The sequence below is a fragment of the Panulirus ornatus genome, chromosome 8 (genome assembly GCF_036320965.1).
Source record: "Panulirus ornatus isolate Po-2019 chromosome 8, ASM3632096v1, whole genome shotgun sequence".
NCBI lineage: Eukaryota > Metazoa > Arthropoda > Malacostraca > Decapoda > Palinuridae > Panulirus > Panulirus ornatus.
The window spans coordinates 4,940,697-4,961,751 of NC_092231.1; the positions used below are offsets into that span (position 1 = coordinate 4,940,697).

Consider the following 21,055-nt stretch of genomic DNA (forward strand, 5'->3'; position numbering starts at 1 on the left):
ACAGGCATGAACCACCGGTGGACCATTGGTTATAAAGCGCCTTTCGTAAGTGGTGACATGTGTCATGTACTCCATGACGTGGTAAGCTGAAGACCTAAAAGAGACGATGCTGAATACCGGATAGAAACGAAGTCAAACATTGCAAGTAAAAGTACCTCAGAATGACAGTCTTAGGATGACCTTACCCTTCAGCGAACGCAGCAGAACAACAGATCCCTCCCCTCAAAGAGATGGTAGGCTGGATTAGACGAACCTTCAAGAAGAGAGGTGGAAGCGAGGTTACCTCCCTTGAAGATGACTTCCTCCCTGGTAGAACACTGCTGTGTGTTAGCATCGCCTCTCAGGGTGTGTAAACCGGGTTTAGAAAGTATGCAAATGTCTTATATTACCCGGACTGACTCCGTCATGTATCTCCGCTACTGGAAACGACTGGAATCACTCGAGGCTGTACTCCCCTGGAACGCAGATATGATGAGTGGGGGGGTCTATCATGATTTACACACGGAATATCCTGGAAACTTTTGGTTCCAGTGTTGGCGCGGAAGATTGGAGAGGAGTTTCACCGAAATCAAAAGGTGCCTTAGGTAAAACAGAGTAAAAACACCCGGGAACCGAAAGTGCTTCATACGTTTTCTCTGGTCACTACGAGCTGCGGCCCCCAACAACCTGACTGATCAAAGGAGCAACACGGTCGCCAGGCCCAGCTGTGTGGGGGAGGGGATGCAAGACCTCCGCCACCATTGTAAGGTGTGTTTCCTCACCCCCTTCTGCCTGGTTACCCTCCCTGGTGTCTCTAGCAGTCTCTCCCATGTACCTTCCACGTCTCTCCCCCGTACATGGTCTCCCTCTCCCATGTACATGGTCTCCCCCATACATCTGCACTCCTCCGTCCATTAATGTCTCCCACGTGTCTCCAGCCAGCCCCCCTTCAGGATGTGTGGCTGTGTACGTGACTGCCATCACCTTGTCTCGCCGCCCTCCTTAACCGTCTCTCTCTCTCTCTCTCTCTCTCTCTCTCTCTCTCTCTCTCTCTCTCTCTCTCTCTCTCTCTCTCTCTCTCTCTCTCTCTCTCTCTCTCTCTCTCTCTCCACGCGATCTGTCGTCACGCCTCCTCTTCTTCATCCTCTGTGTTATGTCTTTTCCCTTCTCTTCCCCCTACTATAGGAGGGAGACAGGAGTACCTCCCACGTTCCTCGTTTTTTCATTATTTTTTCTCTGTCTTGTCTTCCTGTGATTGTCTGCCCGCGTCTCGTGCCATTCATATGTGCCTCCCATGGCATCACGGTGTTACCATCGCCCCATGAGTGACGTCGCCACGTCACTCGGCAACACGAGTTTGCGGTGATCCGAAACGCGACAAGTGTTCGTGTGTGATGTGATTCACTTGTTTCGAAAAGGCAAGCGTCGTCTCCTCAGGGCCTCCCCCTTTGGAGGAGGGGAGGTGAGGGTGAGGAGGTGAGGGTCAAAGGTTAGGGGGGGGGGGTCTTCATACGTCTGGGCGTGTACCACCTCGCGTTCATGAGGTACAGGCGGCCGCACTTAACATATAGGAGGAGATAAGGCGGAATATGCGTTTTATCAGAGGAGGTAATCAGCAGTGACGCCAGGGTAGGCTTCACCACGTGTGGGACGCGCAACCCGGAAAAAGGTGTGGTCTTGCGTGTGTGTGTGTGTGTGTGTGTGTTGGAGGAAGTATAAAGGAACTCGGATATGGCGTTTGAGGAAGAGGTGGGTGGTGGGGCCTGGCTTGAGTTGGGCTGCGTACAGATAATGCCGTTGAAGTCTGTCTGGCCCATGTTGAAGGTACGTGAGCCTGGCGTATATGCTGGTTTGCTGTGCGTAGAGTATATTCCCCTTGAGCACGACGGTACGACCCTTGGGCACGACGGTACGACCCTTTGAGCACGACGGTACGACCCTTGGGCACGACGGTACGACCCCTTGAGCACGACGGTACGGCCCTTGAGCACGATGATACGACCTTTTGAGCACGACGGTACGACCCTTTGAGCACGACGGTACGACACTTTGAGCACGACGGTACGACCCCTTGAGCACGACGGTACGGCCCTTGAGCACGATGATACGACCTTTTGAGCACGACGGTACGACCCCTTGAGCACGATGATACGACCCCTTGAGCACGATGGTACGACCCTTTGAGCACGACGGTACGACCCCTTGAGCACGACGGTACGACCCCTTGAGCACGACGGTACGACCCCTTGAGCACGACGGTTATAACGTAAGGAGATGTAGTGTCTGGTTCTTCGCCCTATGCAGTGAGAGTCGGGCCAAAGGTTATGCCATCATACCCATTAGGCTCAAGGGGTTAAGAAGAAAAAGAAATCTACCGAAGGACACAGTGCCTTTTTGGTCATGAATGTTCCATGCACAGGTTGTGTGTATGTGTGTGTGTGTGTGTGTGTGGAGGTCAGAGCCTGGATGGCTGCCGCCAGCATGTACTGCTGCTGTCTCCACTCTGCTCCACATTGCCACCCACGACCCACCCAGATGCTGGGCCCGGTCAGACACACTCCTGGTGACAGTTCAGTCCAGTACTCGCCAATACACACACACACACACACAACCGTTCCCTTGCATCACCTTCCCAAGATAAGATCAACAGTCACCCCGAAGACGTCTTGAAGACGTGACCCTCCGACACCGGGCTGAGGGAATTCCCCACTCTCGCCTTCCTTAGGTGAGCCAGTGGGTCAGGTGCTGGTTGTCTGTCTCAGGTGAGCTAGCAGGTCAGGTGCTGGTCGTCCGTCTCAGGTGAGCCAGGAGGTCAGGTGCTGGTCATCCGTCTCAGGTGAGCCAGCAGGTCAGGTGCTGGTCGTCCCAAGGTCCAGGTGTCTCGTTCTGGACCTTGTTGACTGGAGGGACGGGTTTTCAGGAGGTGAAGACTCTGAGCTTTATGAGGATGTTCTCGGGAGTGTGGCGAGCGAAGGAAGGTCGAGGACGGAGCAGAAAAAAAAAAAAAGAGAATCAGTTGTTAAAAGATGCTCGAACTGAACCCAGGTGCCATGCTTGCCATGCCAATTTTGCCCTCAACACAGGAGCCTCGTGTGACAAGTGCCACGCCTTCCAAAAGCATATACGAACAGGTAGTTCAAAAGCCACATTACTACAAGCCATGGAGGAAACAAGAGAAACCTACACTTTTAAACTCGTACCCGTCCGTCATGAATTCCTTTATAAGCAGTTCATCCACCGAAGCCGATATAATGTGTGTAGCCATCATAGACACACACACAGACGGTCTGAAAAGGAAGTGACACACGACATTTGGTATTGGTGAATAATTGTATAACTTTAGGACCCCCTTCATGGGGATCCTGCGGCCTAAAGAAAGTTCTCCATCCAGTAGCAGGGAAATGACGGACTCCTTCGGAGTGGGAAGTCCCTCCACGAGATTGTGTATTCCCTCTCGTCCACTGATGAAGAAGGATCTTCAGGACTGATCTCACTGAAGAAAAAGATGTGAAGCCTTCGTAGTTAACGATTCGTGTTCATCATCCTGTCTGGTGTATGAAAGACGACCACTCACCACGGCCTCGGTAGGTTTCTGTTCTGTACATTGATAAAAAGAATCAAAATACATCGAATTTTAAACAAAACCAACTCCCTTTCTACTGACGCACCAAAGCAAGTGGAAGATAAAGACAAATAAAAAACTCCCTTTTTAGAGACGAACCAAAACAAGTGAAAAAAAAGATAGCAAATAAATCAACTCCCTTGTTATTGACGGACCCAAAACAAATGAAGACCGCAACCCAGCCGAAGACTCGAGAGTTCCCACATACCAGGGAGGAGGAACGTACAACATCTGAGGGTGATTATGTGGGAGGACCTCCACCTTCGGCGAGCAGAGCTAGACAACCATCTCCCTCCGTGTGGGGATAATAACAGGTCGGAACACCTCTGTATGCTCAAAACGAGACATAAAACCCCGTGATGATATTCTTCAAAGGGGGTGGGCGGGTTAGCTCCCCCTCTCTATGTATGTGTCCTCCCCCCCGGTTAGAATATTGTTCGACAACGTATTCAATTTTCAGGTTACCTCTCCTGAGGTACATACCTCCCGTTGATTATGGGTGAGTCTCGTCTCCAACTCCCCCTCACCCACTCACCCACCCACCCCACGACTGCTGAAAGTCTCGGTCGCTTCTGCCGAGTGGCCGGGCCGCCGCCACCGCTGCTGGTCCTCCGATCAGTTTTAGGAGATGAAGGCGAAGGGTGACGTCGTCAGCGTCAGCCCCTCGACGGCCTTTATATAACCCCAACAACCAGGCTAGTCTGGTTATACTTGTGTGTGTGTGTGTGTGTGTGTGTGTGTGTGTGTGTGTGTGTGTGTGTGTGTGTGTGTGTGTGGTGAGTTCACCTAGTTCTCCAATGGGTGGCCCATTATATATATATATATATATATATATATATATATATATATATATATATATATATATATATATATATATATATCATGTTAGGAGGCAGCTGTGAGCAGTTGTTTACCCCGAGACTTTACCCCCGTTTTCTACATATTTATGAGACCTTTTGATACTTTTAATATTCCGTTTCGTTCCATACCACTCATGCCAACAGAGGATGACATTTTTGAGGTGTAAACTTGGTTTTAAGTCTTATTTTTTTTAGTAGTTATACGACACGTGTCTCCCGTCAAGTCTTGCGGTGAGTAGAATCGCTGTGTGTTTTCAGTTGTTCTCGGTAGTTTTGATCTTTGTTGACATCCTTGCGGGGATTGTGAATGGTCTCACGTTTTCCTAAGTTCCTCCGTCCCAAGGAATGGTCTTAGCACAACCATATTTTTTGTACCTTTGGGTGAAAAATGCTTTAAAAGGCTTTTATCATCAGTGGTCTTGTCTTATCTTGGAGGTTCGTAGAATCCAGCTTGCCATTTTCTTTGAAGTAGTAACGATTTGCGTTTTCATGTTACGCTGAAGGTAACTGCATCAGACAGAATTACTCCTAGAACATATATATTTCCGAATGGTTGATACAAGGTTGATTTTCGTACTGACTGTGGATTCGCGTGTTGTATGTGGTTGTATCTGTGTCGTGTACACGAGAATGAGAAACAGCACAGGGAAAAATGTACTTCCTTGTGGAACAAACTTGTTTTTTTTTCACAGAGGGGGCAACAGAAATCACATGCCGTGGTCTGTTTACTAAGAAATTGCAGCAGATCCATCCACTCGTTGTTCCAATCATTGTCATTTTATGCATCATTTGAGCCATGTGACATCTCGGTCACGTCTTTCAGAAGCATCTTTTTTTTTTTTTAACAAAGTCTGCCCGCGTCACGTCAGCATTCTGTCTGTTCGTCGTCGCTTCTGTGAATTTCATCATTAGTGATCGAGAAGTTGAGAGAGGCTTGAGCATACTACTCTAAAGCCAGGTTATCCTGGCTGTTGTGGGAGGCGATGACGTCTGTGAGGTGTCAGTCATTTTACCTCTTACGATTCTCTTGAAACGTCAAAAGTCATGCTGGAAGTTGATGCTGTCGATTTGAAGATATTCCCTTCCAGGCTCAGTCTCCTGTTCTTAACGCTACCTCGCGAACGCGGGAAATGGCCACGGGGTGGCGACGGGAATGGATGAAGGCAGTATGAATATGTACATCTGTATATATGTATATGTCTGTGTATGTATATGTATGTATACGTTCAAATGAATATGTATTTTTATGTGCATGTATGGGCGTTTATGTATATGAATGTGTATATGAGTGGTCGGGCCATTCTTCGTGTTTCCTTGCGCTGCCTCGCTGACGCGGGAAACAGCGATTAAGTATTATAAAAATAAATGAATATATATATATATATATATATATATATATATATATATATATATATATATATATATATATATGTGTGTGTGTGTGTGTGTGTGTGTATAGGACTGGTTCATTCCCTCCTTTATGGAGTGGGGGGGGGATGTGAGCCACTTGCAGACTGCCTGGAAAAGCATTAGATTGCAGAATGTCTCGCCTGGGGAGGTTTTAAGTGTTCGTGTTGTTGGTATTTTGTATTTATGAAGACAGGTCCAGCCAGCCAGGGGTCTGGCTCATAACCTGCAGACGAGGCATACCCTCCGCTTGTGTCACAGACCCACACACACACACACACACACACACACACACACACACACACACACACACACACACACACACACAAGCTTCACTCTGAAGGAATTGTTCACCTTCAGACCAAGAGTGAAGAATTATCTTTCACTCAGTCCTTGGAAACACTCGAGTAAGCCTTGAGTTCAGAGCGCCACTGAAGCGCATTCGACCACAGCTGAGATGCCTGGTCTTGAGCAACCGACATCCTGGCGAACCACGAGAGGTGCCAGCGGAGGGAGCCGATCGGCACGGGTCGAGACAAGCCCCTGAACCCGATGACGCAGGAGAGATAGTCTCAAGTTGTGGGTGTGTGTGTGTGTGTGTGTGTGTGTGTGTGTGTGTGTTCCTTCGTCCAAAAAAAGAAATAATTCAGAAAGGTATTTTATAATAATTGACTCGACCCATCCCCAAAAAGGTAATTTAGAGAGGTATTTAGTAGTGACTGACTCGACCCATCTCCCGAGCGAGTGTAGGTTTTTGAGTTAACCCGGGAGTGAAAGAGAGGCGGCCACCTCCAGACGCTGGGAGGCGAGGTAGACAAAAAAAAAATCGGAAAACTATGAACGTCTTGAGGAGTGAGGGAGGGAGGAGGAGGAAGTAGAGCTGGAAGGTGAGGGAAATCCACGAATCCGTAGACAGGGAAGAAAGGTTGGCCAGTACGACCCCGGTGCGACTGTCCGGCCCGTGGGTGCGACGGGACGACCCCCTGACGACTAGGGTGTGAGCCTTGAGTCCCCCAGGACGACCCCCATGTATGATGAATGCTCTGAGCACGACGTGGGCGAGACTGGAGCACGACGGCAGGTATGGCGACCCTCGGGGTACGATATCCCGGTTTTTGACCTGGCCCTTGACAGATCGGGGTCTGAGAAAGACCAGGCGGTCGTCCTTGATGGTTGTATTTCCGTGCTCTGTGGTCGTACACTCATCATCCCCGGGGGTCGTACCCTCGTGCTCTGTGGTCGTACACTCATCATCCCCGGGGGTCGTACCCTCGTGCTCTGTGGTCGTACACTCATCCCCGGGGGTCGTACCCTCGTGCTCTGTGGTCGTACACCAGCAGGGACACGAGGATAGGTAACAGGGGAATAGGCACCTTGGTGGCTCGAGTCAAGGTTAGGTTAGGTCAGGTCAGGTCACGGGTGGGCTGGCTGTGTGGGTGGGATGGGCAGGTGGGCGTGCGGGGAGGGAGGGAGGCACGCTGAGGTGGTGTTGGAGCAACGACTGTTAGCACACAGCAGGCAATTAGCGGCGAACAGTAACGAGGGGGTATGAATAATGGAAGACAAGCGCTTTAAATGTCCATGAGGAGGGAGATGCATATGAAGGGGTTGGTTGGGGGGGGGGGGACGGGAGAAGACCACCGGCAGGAGGTCCTCCTCGTGGGGGAGGAGGAGGGAGGAGGTTTTGGCGTGGCGAGGCCATGATGGCTCTGTGTGTGGGGCGCTGTTTTGGGTGGGTACTTGCCGGTGTATTTATGAATACATGTTTTCCAAATGTGTATATGTGATGTATTTAGAGTCTGTGTGTGTGTGTGTGTGTGTGTGTGTGTGTGTGTGTGTACTTGTGTGTATGTTTTTGTGATTACTTTGTGTGTGCGTTACGGGGAGAGAGTTTTACACTCATGTTGCCCCGTGTCTTAACCAGGAGTTTATATACCATTTCCTTACTCCTATGCATTTATTTACACACACACACACACACACACACACACACACACACACACACACACACACACACACACACACACACACACACACAGCCTAAGCTAGGTGTGTGTACGTGTTTGTCAGCATGTACGTATATGTGTGTGTGTGTGTGTGTGTGTGTGTGTGTGTGTGTGTGTGTGTGTAGACGTTTGACATCAATGTAGACATGATGGCTGAAGTAAGTCACGCACCTCAGGGTGTTTAGCAGGAGCCGAGCTGGCCCTTCTGTGATGGACCGTCACGTGTTGGTCTTGCTTTAATGGACCACCAGATGATGGACCGTCACGTGTTGGTCTTGCTCTAATGGACCACCAGATGATGGACCGTCACGTGTTGGTCTTGCTTTAATGGACCACCAGATGATGGACCATCAAGTGTCGCAGTGACGTCAGTGTGGCTAAACCCCAGATCTCGAACTCCTTTTCTAGTGGACGATTCTTCAACCCCCAGGAACTTTCACTCTCCCCTGCCAGCGACTGTAGGTCCTCCGACGTGTGGCGTCAGTGTGAGGCGGTACGGTGTCCAGCGTACGGAGGGGGGAGGGTCACTGTGGGTTGGGTGTTTGGTTGGTTGGGCGTGTGGCTTATCAACTACGAGGGTAGTTAATAACTTCAAGGGTAATTGATAACTACTAGAGTAATTAAAGGCCATCGGAGTCAAGTTATAACCCCACTACTCGAGATGAATAGATAGGAATAGAAGGAATAGATAGATGTACTCCTTCTTCAGGAGTTCAGTATAAATTCTAAGACCATACACGCTCCTGCTATGTTGATATATGAACCGTGTGGTCTTTCCCCAGCGGGATTTGACTCTGTAGGTGTATTAAGTCTGGCGCTCCGGGATCAGGCCAAGACGCGGAGAGGAAGGCAGAAGCGTCATGGGCCCGAAGGTGCATGTAGGGTCTTCAGGTTCACTAGAGTGATGTACGTCAGGCTGCCCGGTACGGAAGCTGGTAGAGGGGACGTGGTCGACAGGGCACGGAGACTGGTAGAGGAGACGTGGGGGACAGTGCACGGAGACTGATGGTAGAGGGGACATGGTCGACAGGGAACGAAGACTGGTGGAGTGCATATGGACGACAGGGTACGGAGACTGGTAGAGAAGACCTGGTCGACAGGGTACGGAAGATACGTTCGCGGGACAAACATTTACGTAAGGTAGAGGAGGGAGGATGCCAGCCAGTCTCCCAGGGGAGAGGATCCTTAAGATAAAGCAGCATATTAGGTCGAGGGTAGTGTGCTGTGCATGCTGTAACCCTCTTGAGTGCAGGAGGTCAACTAAACCCCCTGTGTACGAATGAGTACAACGACTTAACACCTTGAGTACGAAGACCTGAGTGAGAAGGCTTTTAAACCCTTGAGGACGAAGGCTTAAACCACTGAGTACAAAGTCTTAGACCCATAGATACGAAGGCTTAAACCACTGAGTACGAAGTCTTAGACCCATAAATACGAAGACTTAAACCATTGAGGACGAAGTCTTAGACCCATGAATACGAAGACTTAAACCATTGAGGACGAAGTCTTAGACCCATGAATACGAAGACTTAAACCCTTGAGTTCGCAATCACGTTGAGTACTGCCACCTAACCCCTTGAGTACGATAACCTAATTCCTTTCAGTACGACACGTCGTCGAACTCAAGCTGTTGAACACAGAGCAGAGGTAAGACACCCTCTACGTTCACCCTGGACTCCAGACCACCTGACGTTCTCACCCTAGGCTCCAGATTACCTCACTTTCTCACCCTAGGCTCCAGATTACCTCACTTTCTCACCCTAGGCTCCAGATTACCTCACTTTCTCACCCTAGGCTCCAGATTACCTCACTTTCTCACCCTAGGCTCCAGATTACCTCACTTTCTCACCCTGGCCTCCAAACTAGTTATCACTGTCACCTTTTGCACCAGGCCATGTAACCCTCACACCCTGGCCTCCAAACACGTACATCCCTGGAGAGCCACAGTGTTTGACAAATTCTCAGAGCAAGAGTAAAATTCTAAGGAATTTAACGACCTCGTTTCACTTTGTAAGATTAAAAAAAATGGCTCCTAACTAACACTACTTAGGATGCAAATTAGGATATGATTACTGGAAAAAACTTCTCACACAAGGCTTTACGTCTCATTAAGTAAGTCTGTTGTGTGTGTTTTGAAAGTGAATTTATTTTTTTCCCCGCTGTTTATCTTTGTATAATTTCCTCTGCTTTCTGTATTTACTCAGAAATATATATATATATATATATATATATATATATATATATATATATATATATATATATATATATAAAGTTTTTTTTTTTTTTTTTTTTTTTTTTTTTTTTTTTTTTTTTATACTTTGTCGCTGTCTCCCGCGTCTGCGAGGTAGCGCAAGGAAACAGACGAAAGAAATGGCCCAACCCCCCCCCCCCCATACACATGTACATACACATGTCCACACACGTGTATACATACCTACACAGCTTTCCATGGTCCACCCCAGACGCCTCACATGCCTTGATTCACTCCACTGACAGCACGTCAACCCCTGTATACCACATCGCTCCAATTCACTCTATTCCTTGCCCTCCTTACACCCTCCTGCATGTTCAGGCCCCGATCACACAAAATCTTTTTCACTCCATCTTTCCACCTCCAATTTGGTCTCCCTCTTCTCCTCGTTCCCAACACCTCCGACACATATATCCTCTTGGTCAATCTTTCCTCACTCATTCTCTCCATGTGCCCAAACCATTTCAAAACACCCTCTTCTGCTCTCTCAACCACGCTCTTTTTATTTCCACACATCTCTCTTACCCTTACGTTACTTACTCGATCAAACCACCTCACACCACACATTGTCCTCAAACATCTCATTTCCAGCACATCCATCCTCCTGCGCACAACTCTATCCATAGCCCACGCCTCGCAACCATACAACATTGTTGGAACCACTATTCCTTCAAACATACCCATTTTTGCTTTCCGAGATAATGTTCTCGACTTCCACACATTTTTCAAGGCTCCCAAAATTTTCGCCCCCTCCCCCACCCTATGATCCACTTCCGCTTCCATGGTTCCATCCGCTGACAGATCCACTCCCAGATATCTAAAACACTTCACTTCCTCCAGTTTTTCTCCATTCAAACTTACCTCCCAATTGACTTGACCCTCAACCCTACTGTACCTAATAACCTTGCTCTTATTCACATTTACTCTTAACTTTCTTCTTCCACACACTTTACCAAACTCAGTCACCAGCTTCTGCAGTTTCTCACATGAATCAGCCACCAGCGCTGTATCATCAGCGAACAACAACTGACTCACTTCCCAGGCTCTCTCATCCCCAACAGACTTCATACTTGCCCCTCTTTCCAGGACTCTTGCATTCACCTCCCTAACAACCCCATCCATAAACAAATTAAACAACCATGGAGACATCACACACCCCTGCCGCAAACCTACATTCACTGAGAACCAATCACTTTCCTCTCTTCCTACACGTACACATGCCTTACATCCTCGATAAAAACTTTTCACTGCTTCTAACAACTTGCCTCCCACACCATATATTCTTAATACCTTCCACAGAGCATCTCTATCAACTCTATCATATGCCTTCTCCAGATCCATAAATGCTACATACAAATCCATTTGCTTTTCTAAGTATTTCTCACATACATTCTTCAAAGCAAACACCTGATCCACACATCCTCTACCACTTCTGAAACCGCACTGCTCTTCCCCAATCTGATGCTCTGTACCTGCCTTCACCCTCTCAATCAATACCCTCCCATATAATTTACCAGGAATACTCAACAAACTTATACCTCTGTAATTTGAGCACTCACTCTTATCCCCTTTGCCTTTGTACAATGGCACTATGCACGCATTCCGCCAATCCTCAGGCACCTCACCATGAGTCATACATACATTAAATAACCTTACCAACCAGTCAACAATACAGTCACCCCCTTTTTTAATAAATTCCACTGCAATACCATCCAAACCTGCTGCCTTGCCGGCTTTCATCTTCCGCAAAGCTTTTACTACCTCTTCTCTGTTTACCAAATCATTTTCCCTAACCCTCTCACTTTGCACACCACCTCGACCAAAACACCCTATATCTGCCACTCTGTCATCAGACACATTCAACAAACCTTCAAAATACTCATTCCATCTCCTTCTCACATCACCACTACTTGTTATCACCTCCCCATTTACGCCCTTCACTGAAGTTCCCATTTGCTCCCTTGTCTTACGCACCCTATTTACCTCCTTCCAGAACATCTTTTTATTCTCCCTAAAATTTACTGATAGTCTCTCACCCCAACTCTCATTTGCCCTTTTTTTCACCTCTTGCACCTTTCTCTTGACCTCCTGTCTCTTTCTTTTATACTTCTCCCACTCAATTGCATTTTTTCCCTGCAAAAATCGTCCAAATGCCTCTCTCTTCTCTTTCACTAATACTCTTACTTCTTCATCCCACCACTCACTACCCTTTCTAAACAGCCCACCTCCCACTCTTCTCATGCCACAAGCATCTTTTGCGCAATCCATCACTGATTCCCTAAATACATCCCATTCCTCCCCCACTCCCCTTACTTCCATTGTTCTCACCTTTTTCCATTCTGTACACAGTCTCTCCTGGTACTTCCCCACACAGGTCTCCTTCCCAAGCTCACTTATTCTCACCACCTTCTTCACCCCAACATTCACTCCTCTTTTCTGAAAACCCATACTAATCTTCACCTTAGCCTCCACAAGATAATGATCAGGCGAAATTGAACAAGTATAGAACAAAACTAGATAATGGAAAATACCTTTGAATAATGGAGGGTAACATCCTTAATGAGATGGATGGGTCTGATGTATAATCATCAGGTCATAATTTAACATTATATTATATAAATTATAAAGACTCGCTCCGCCTTTCCTTTATGTTACATAAGATTAAGTATGTAAGCATTGAAAGTTTTCTGACTCTTATGATTTTATCGACCCGCTGTCGGTCCTTTAGACATTTATCGACCCCCAGCACAGTATATATATATATATATATATATATATATATATATATATGCACGAAATTTAGAGACGGGGCCGCACGAGCGTAAAACTTAATCCTCTTACGTACCAATAATAATCTTATATACATTGAAGACATTTTTATTACCTTGAAATGAAGTAGATATTGAATAACTTAACTCGTGAATTCATTTTGAATCTGTCGGGGTTTTAAGACACTGAGAACCCGTTTTGAAACTAAGGCAGAAGACGAGAACTCTATTTAAAGTTAAAAACTTTTACCAGAAACACGACCCTGAGGTATGATTCGCCTGGCCTTCCCACTCATGTATGAGCAAATATTTTGAGGAATAATATATCCTTTTTTTAGCTTGTGTTATGAAGGGGGGGGGGGTATTTTTTTTTTCTTTTTTTCGCCCGCGATTAAGTTTTGCCGACCGACAGGCGAACGAAAGATGGCGTACCTGAGGTCTACTGTCAAAAGAAAAAAAAAATGGGTGTCGGATGTGCACTTTAGCTATCCTATTTATGGTTTCAAATATAGAATTGTGTTGTTTTTTAAGTTGGGTGATCTACAATAGCATTGTGGTGGGTCTGCTCCCATGCGAATCTGCAGTTGTGGATGTAGCTAGGCTGCTGGTCGTCACTTTACTGTATTTATCGATTTTCTTTGCACACCGCGTTTTCTATCACAGGTGAAAAATAACTTCTTTTTTTTTTTTAACTCTGAATTACACACATTTGTTTCAGGTGAATCACTTGTGTCATTTTGTCTCGATCGTTCTAGGTCTATTTGTGATGGTTAACGGTCGTTCTGTTAGACCAGTGAGGTTATAGGGTTCAATATGGCCGCCAGAATCGGGTTGTAACCACCACCAGAATATATTTTTCCATTTCCCCATCCGACTGTCTTACATGGAGTCTTGGGTCGCATTTCTCTCACCTTCGTTGGAAAATGATGGTGTGGGATGACTGATTCTATCTACATTGTTGCTCCCCCCCCCCCTTTTTTTTTATCCCCCCCTACTCAAAAATTACGAAACCCACTTCAGCCAATAGCGTTGCACTCTCTCTCTCTCTCTCTCTCTCTCTCTCTCTCTCTCTCTCTCTCTCTCTCTCTCTCTCTCTCTCTCTCTCTCTCTCTCTCTCTCTCGTGGTTGAGAGAACAGTGTTTCGCCATTAACGAAGGACCATTTAGGGAAAACTCTTTAAAAAAAGAATAATATAAAATATAAGACGCTTGTATTTCAACATTGCACTTCAATCCGTTCCGACTCTCTTTATTTTTTTGTTTTGTTTTGTTTGGTGAATTCGTGATACAACAATTTCACAGCTTTTAAATGTCATACATCAATCTCTCCCATCTGGTTCATATGAGACTCAGGTAATTGAATTCGGTTTGCCAACACCACGAAAATGATTCAGTAAAAACATTGTAGAATATTATTCGAAAAATAAGGGGTAAAACCTGTTGTTATGTGGTTAGTTTACCATATCCCTGCTTTATGATAAGCAACACAGCAGGTGTTTCCCTGTTGCCGCTTATATATATATATATATATATATATATATATATATATATATATATATATATATATATATATATATATATATTTCTTTTTCTTTCAAACTATTCGCCATTTCCCGCGTTAGCGAGGTAGCGTTAAGAACAGAGAACTGGGCCTTTGAGGGAATATCCTCACCTGGCCCCCTTCTCTGTTCCTTCTTTTGGAAAAAAAAAAAAAATATATATATATATATATATATACATATATATATATATATATATATATATATATATATATATATATATATATATATATATATATGTGTGTGTGTGTGCGTGTGTGTGTGTGTGTGTGTGTGTGTGTGTGTGTGTGTCATTTGCTTAACCGTAAGTGGCATGTTTGTCCTCACATGAAACTGTTTCCACATATGGGTGAGGTGCGATCCCTGCCTAGCTCCAGCTCTGCCTGGCAACACACACACACACACACACACACACACACACACTGCTGCTCTTCGCTCCTACGGGTTTGTCAACAAGCTTGCCTGCGTTCCCACCCTCTCTCACCCCACCATGTCTCCCCTGTCACGACCGTCGTGCATTCTTTCTTCCGCTTTACGTCCCCTCGCAGTCTTGAGATTAGTCAGTTAAAAGGCTTTATTTGTACTGAGGATACGTAGATAGTGTGGGTGAAGGTCACACGCCAGCAGGATTTACGAGGCGGGTGGGTGCGTGGGGGGTGTCTAGAACGGAGCGTGCACTGGGTACGACACAGCGACAGGAGAGGATGACAGGCGATGAAATTCCGTTCCCGGTGCCAATAAAGATTCGTCCTTTGACGCCCCGCGCCGGAGGGCAAACATTTCAACCCTCTTAAGCATACCTTCCCCACACGAATATCATCTGTAGATCTTTCACTGTCCAGCTTCCCTTTCACAGGTATTTCCTCCTCCTCCTCCTCCTCCTCCTCGTCCAGCTTCCCTTTCACAGGTATTTCCTCCTCCTCCTCCTCCTCCTCCTCGTTGCTTATAATCGATAGGCTCTTTACTGACGGCCGACAGCAACACTTTACAATTGTGTCAGTGTGGAGCGGCTTGGCAAGCCGGTGCTGTGGAAATACGAAACGGTATCAAAAGGGGCATCGCCGTCTGTCTCCTGTGTTTGTTATCGTTTTGCGAGTTGTGTGCCCCCCCCCCCACAGTAATCATGGCCGCCCTGCGAAACAAGGTGATTTATATGGCCTCGCTCAGTGTTTCCATTTCGTGTATTTGCCACACTGAGCTGTGTCTCCTCCGTCCTCACAAACAGCCTCGAAGGGGAGGGACCAAGCGGGTCTGTTGCTGTTTGGAATTCTCTTTTGCTGCTTTGTATTCCGTCGTCATGATGAGGGAAGCGACTCGACCCTATTTTGCACGACGACACCTCCCTGGAGGACGACAGTACGACCCTCTGCTGTGATGGCCTGGCCGCTGACCTTGACCTTTTGGTGTCGGGTCAGAGATGACGCCATCATCCCCCAAGGATATATGATAGCCTGGTCATTGACCTGACCTATAGAAGGGTTCGATCTGAAGTGACGCCATCATACCCATGGGCCGTGCTTATAGAGGTCATAAGGTTCGAAAATGGATCTGAAACCTGAAGTGGTGCCAGCGTTCATAATACGACGCAGAGCATCTTCAGAGTGTGGGAAAGTGAGAGTTGCCAGATCTTCATAAAACGGGTGTTTAACAATCACACGTCCCAGCTTCAAATATCAAAATTCAGAAGTGACGTAAATTTACTGACCTTTGATTCTCTTGAGTATCAACTAAACTGTCTCTTCTTGAGATGTTTTTTCAATTCTAATCATTGAAAATTCGAAGCGAGTTGATTTTATACTTTGTTTTCGCTAGTGTAATATTTCTATGATAGATTATATTTCACAATTGATAACCGGTGATGACTATTCTGCCGTGTGGTTCTAGAAAGGGATGGTACGTATTTTGAGTGATGCCAACTAATTCCTTCCTTAGAATATTACTATTTTTTTATCGTTTTAACATTATCATTTTTGTCGTTAGAATGCATGGTGCGAAACTAGTCATAACCACATGATATGCTCGCCAAGATTTAGGAAGTGTTTTGTACGAAAAGTTGATATATCGAAAAATTACAGTCATCTCAAGCGTTGATATATCGAGAAATTACCGTCATCACGAACGTTGATATGTCGAGAAATTACAGTCATCACGAACGTTGATATATCGAGAAATTACAGTCATCACGAACGTTGATATATCGAGATATTACCGTCATCACGAACGTTGATATATCGAGAAATTACAGTCATCACGAACGTTGATATATCGAGAAATTACAGTCATCACGAACGTTGATATATCGAGAAATTACAGTCATCACGAACGTTGATATATCGAGAAATTACAGTCATCACGAACGTTGATATATCGAGAAATTACAGTCATCACGAACGTTGGTATATCGAGAAATTACAGTCATCACGAACGTTGATATATCGAGAAATTACCGTCATCACGAACGTTGATATATCGAGAAATTACAGTCATCACGAACGTCTGAAACGAACAGGGGTGAACATCAACGCTTGCAGTTCTTGCCATACAGTGTGCAACAGACCTAAACCCGCGAGCTAATTATAATTAGTCTATGAACAGGGTTGGAGGGATCTCCCGTCCTTCCCTCCTTCCCCTTCACCACAGCTACAGGGAATGTGTGTCGCCCCCTGCTCGCAGAGCTGGCCCAGGGCGTCATTCATGGCCGCGGTGGGTGACTCAGTCTCCGGCCCCGACGACGCTCGGCATCCGTTCTCACGACCCTCTGCCTCTCTTCCCGACAGGCCTGTTGTCTAGGTCAGTTTCCCCGGGCGAGCGTTCGGGTGGGTAGGGGAACGGACGGGACCCCGGGAGATCGAGAAAGCAAGCGAGTGTCCCTCAGGGCCGAAGTGCTGTATCGGCGGGGGTCTGTGGTTGGTGGTGGGCGTGAGAGGCGCCACACACCAGCTGATGGCCTCCTGATATGTTATGATACAGCATTCTTAAGGCGCAATTACATTCCATCTGAAGATGCCTAAACACCGCCAAACGGCTGCCGGCTGCTAATTATAGGCGGTTTTAAAAGGGCCGGAATAAAGCCATTGGGTTTTCGTAACTCTTCGAGGTGCAGGAGAATCTAGGTCAACAGCACTTTCATAAAGCAGTTCATTCAAGAAGTACAGCCTTGTGTAGGAAAAAAATTAAGGGACGTTCAGCACACCGGAGGTGTATAGCATCTGGTGGGGACTGACCACGAAATAGAAGACGAACCCTGACACATCATCGTCTCAGACTTCTCCCCCGCTCGCTCTAGCTCAGTTGCTTGCTAAGATGCACTTGGCTATCGTCTGTTTTGTTTGGCTACAGCTCTGCAGCGGCGGCGAGCAAGCACCGCCCAACTGGCTGGTAAGTGCATCATACACGTGTTGGTTGAGGGCGGGAGGCGTGGAGGAGCACCGGTCGCGGCGGGCCCGCGCTGCTGACGTTGTGGTGTGTGACGGCTTCCCGTCAACCCTCCCTCCCTCCCTCCGCCTTTGGCGGCCGTCATCTTGACTCGAGCTTTGGGCGAACGCTGTTGAGTTGCAGTGAATTGCTGGGTCGCTGGAACAGAAAAAAAAGACAAGTACGCAGTGATTTTTAGTGATTATTATGTATGTTCAGAGGTTCGACTTGTTGCAACCTCCTCACATTTTTTCTCGCGAGAAAAACCTCCTTTGGAAACCTAGCACGGCGTCCGTACTCATACCCATAAGCCAGTCCGCCCATCCCGCAAGCCAGCAACGACACCGGTACAGCTTCCTCAGTCCCCTCCCAACGTATCTACACACACACACACACACACACAACACACACACACACACACACCAGCCTAAGCCAGGTAGCCATTTGTCGACCAGCAACATAAATACTGGACAAAAGTAGGACAGGGTCCCAATGCCTTGTTTATTCGCGTTAGAAATAATGACCACTGTATTGAGTGAACCAGTATAATGACCACTGTATTGAGTGAACCAGTAAAAACTCGTAACCCTCTGATCAAGGGAAATATCATTGTATCTTTTGTTAAGCGTACAAAGGATTGCAATTTGCAGATGTCTGTATAAAATGGATAACTTTTGTCGCAGGAAAATTTGTAACGAGCTTAGATTTGTCTTTTACTGTTTGATAATGAATTTTTTTTATTGGTTTGCTGCCAAACAAGAATGTCAGAAGACCCACTGTAGTGACCTGATTGATTCATTGATTTGTGGTGGTAACCCAGGCATCATTATTGTGCACCCCATGCTCAGCTTGTGAGCAGTAGCGCATATAAGGTTTGTCAGATAGAAGCCTCAATTTTGAAATTAGAAAGGGACTGAGACGCCTCTTTGAAGCAAGGAGACGAGTTTGGATAAGCATAAGTAGAAACATTTTCCATCAAAGTGAAATGTGTCAAATATAACATGCATAGTGACCGGAAACGGCACATTTCCTCTTTCCCAAATATGTACTGACTGTACAGTGAGGTTCTGCCGTTTTATATATTGCCATTGAAGATGTAATATATAAATGCCCTGGGGATTTACCTTGTTTCAATTTTCTTCATGGTTATCACGTAAATAATTGTGATTTATATCTATATATATATATATATATATATATATAGAACATCTCTGGAAACGAGTATTTATACACATCGCCTTCTGTAAGTTTTATTGGTGAATACAATGATGTGTGAAAGGTTACAGGAATTATTATTATCATTATTATTATTATTATTATTATTATTATTATTATTATTAGTGTAAGTGTACAGTGGTCATATTTTAAGATATCCACCAACTAGTGACTACTCATGAAGGGACTTGTCCCACAGCCACCACCTCGATGATCATTGTGTGGAGATACGTGGGAGCCGACGAAGAGAAACTGTATAATCCAGTGAGCAAGACATGCCGTGAGTGAGAACAGCATGTAGCTAGCCTCAGCCATGGTGACAGAATCCTCGCTCATGTACTTTAAGGCACTCCCCTCCACACACACACACACACACACGCGGGCGCGCGGGGAGTTTCTCAGCAGTAAACAGATGATGTTACAAGACTATGAACGGAGAAAACTAGACAAATATGATACACAGGTGCTGGAGCGCGCGCGCAAACAGGGTAGGGGGGGGGGAATTGTGTTGCTGGGGGTGGGAGGAGGTGGGGCTGGAGGAGAGGAGGAGGAGGTGGCGCTAGCGGTGGCGGCCCGACCGCACATCAGCTGTGTGTCTTGCAGGAGCTTCGGAGCTTCGACGGCCCTGACGAGCGGCGGGTAGTATTACACGCCTCGTTTAGTTGGACGTCAGCCTCCTAAGCACCGGTCATCGTGACCGAGGTTATCATGGTAACGAATTATATTTAAAGATACACTTTGGTGCTTTTTCTGTCTCTCGAAGCCTGAGCGAGGAAGGAATTCGTGTTTTGGTTTGTTTATGGTAGGGAGCAGGGGGTCGACGACGCCGGTGTGGTTCTGCACAGCGTGAGGGACTGGATATGCTAGTGTTAATTTTCAGGTTTGTTGTTGTCGATATAATTGATGGAAGGCTGTTAGAATAACCCGGGCTGGAGTTTTACCTAGGTCTTTATTTCTCCGAATTACAGTCATGTGACCTACTTTGTCACTTGAAATTTATTGATGAGCGGTGGATATGTAAATTTGATGCTTATGTAATTTTGATTGATTTACGATGGTCGTTTTATTTAGAGACTGCAGTGTGGTTGAATTGAATTGTCCACGTGTGTGCATGATGATACTTACATACATTCATTGTATTCTCTAAACCTGGTGTGTGTGTATATATATATATATATATATATATATATATATATATATATATATATATATATATATATATATATATATATTGCATTCGAATGCACACTTTCATAGAACACAATGCCCTCCAACAGCAAGGATTCGAACCCCACACTAGGTTCGAATCCTTGCTGTTGTTTTCCATGAAGTTGCGCGTACGTATGCACAATATTTGTGTTCATATACCTCTGGCGCTGTGACGGTAAGTTCGGTAAAATTGCTGACAACTGGGTAATGTGAGCCTGACGGGATATGACTGGTCTAGACCCCGTTGCTCATGGACGTGAGTAGGGTATTCGATTACTGGTAATCGAATAGTCATATCCTCATTATGGGCAGCATAGCCGGGTGGTCATTGTACCCGGCGATCACGCAAGTGGTACGAGGTTCGAATCCTTGCTGTTAGAGGGCATTATGTGATGATATGTATATATATATATATATATATATATATATATATATATATATATATATATATATTTGATTAGCATTAGTAAATGCATTACCGATAACGGAGATGCTTTATCATAAACCTGTAATAATTACTCATGCATGTATATGTGTTGCATTACACAAATGTTGTTACCTGTGTTAGTGTCAGCACTATTCGTTATCCTGTTATTACATATCGTGTATTTCTTGCATCCCAGACCTCCCTCCTATTCTGACGGAAGCGTGGGGGGGGGGGGGGGGTTGAGCAAACTCTGGGTTCCTGGGCCCACTCGGACCCACTTGTCACCCTCCTGTGTCCATGTATTGCACCTACTGTAAGCTCTATACTTGCCTCTACCTA

General features: G+C 46.1%; 1 protein-coding gene across 3 annotated transcripts in view; it reads left to right on the plus strand.

Moving 5' to 3' along the window:
- The window catches only part of LOC139749763 (dorsal-ventral patterning protein Sog-like), a 486,011-nt gene that overhangs the window by 365,319 nt on the left and 99,637 nt on the right, over positions 1-21,055 (plus strand). The window contains exon 1 of one of the 3 annotated variants that reach the window (XM_071663988.1): positions 17,255-17,829. The exons of the other annotated variants lie outside the window; for them this stretch is intronic. Coding sequence (XP_071520089.1) covers positions 17,755-17,829 — 75 coding nt within the window. The 5' untranslated portion in view covers positions 17,255-17,754. Of the gene's footprint in view, positions 1-17,254; positions 17,830-21,055 lie in introns of those variants that run through there. 3 annotated transcript variants of the gene reach the window in all.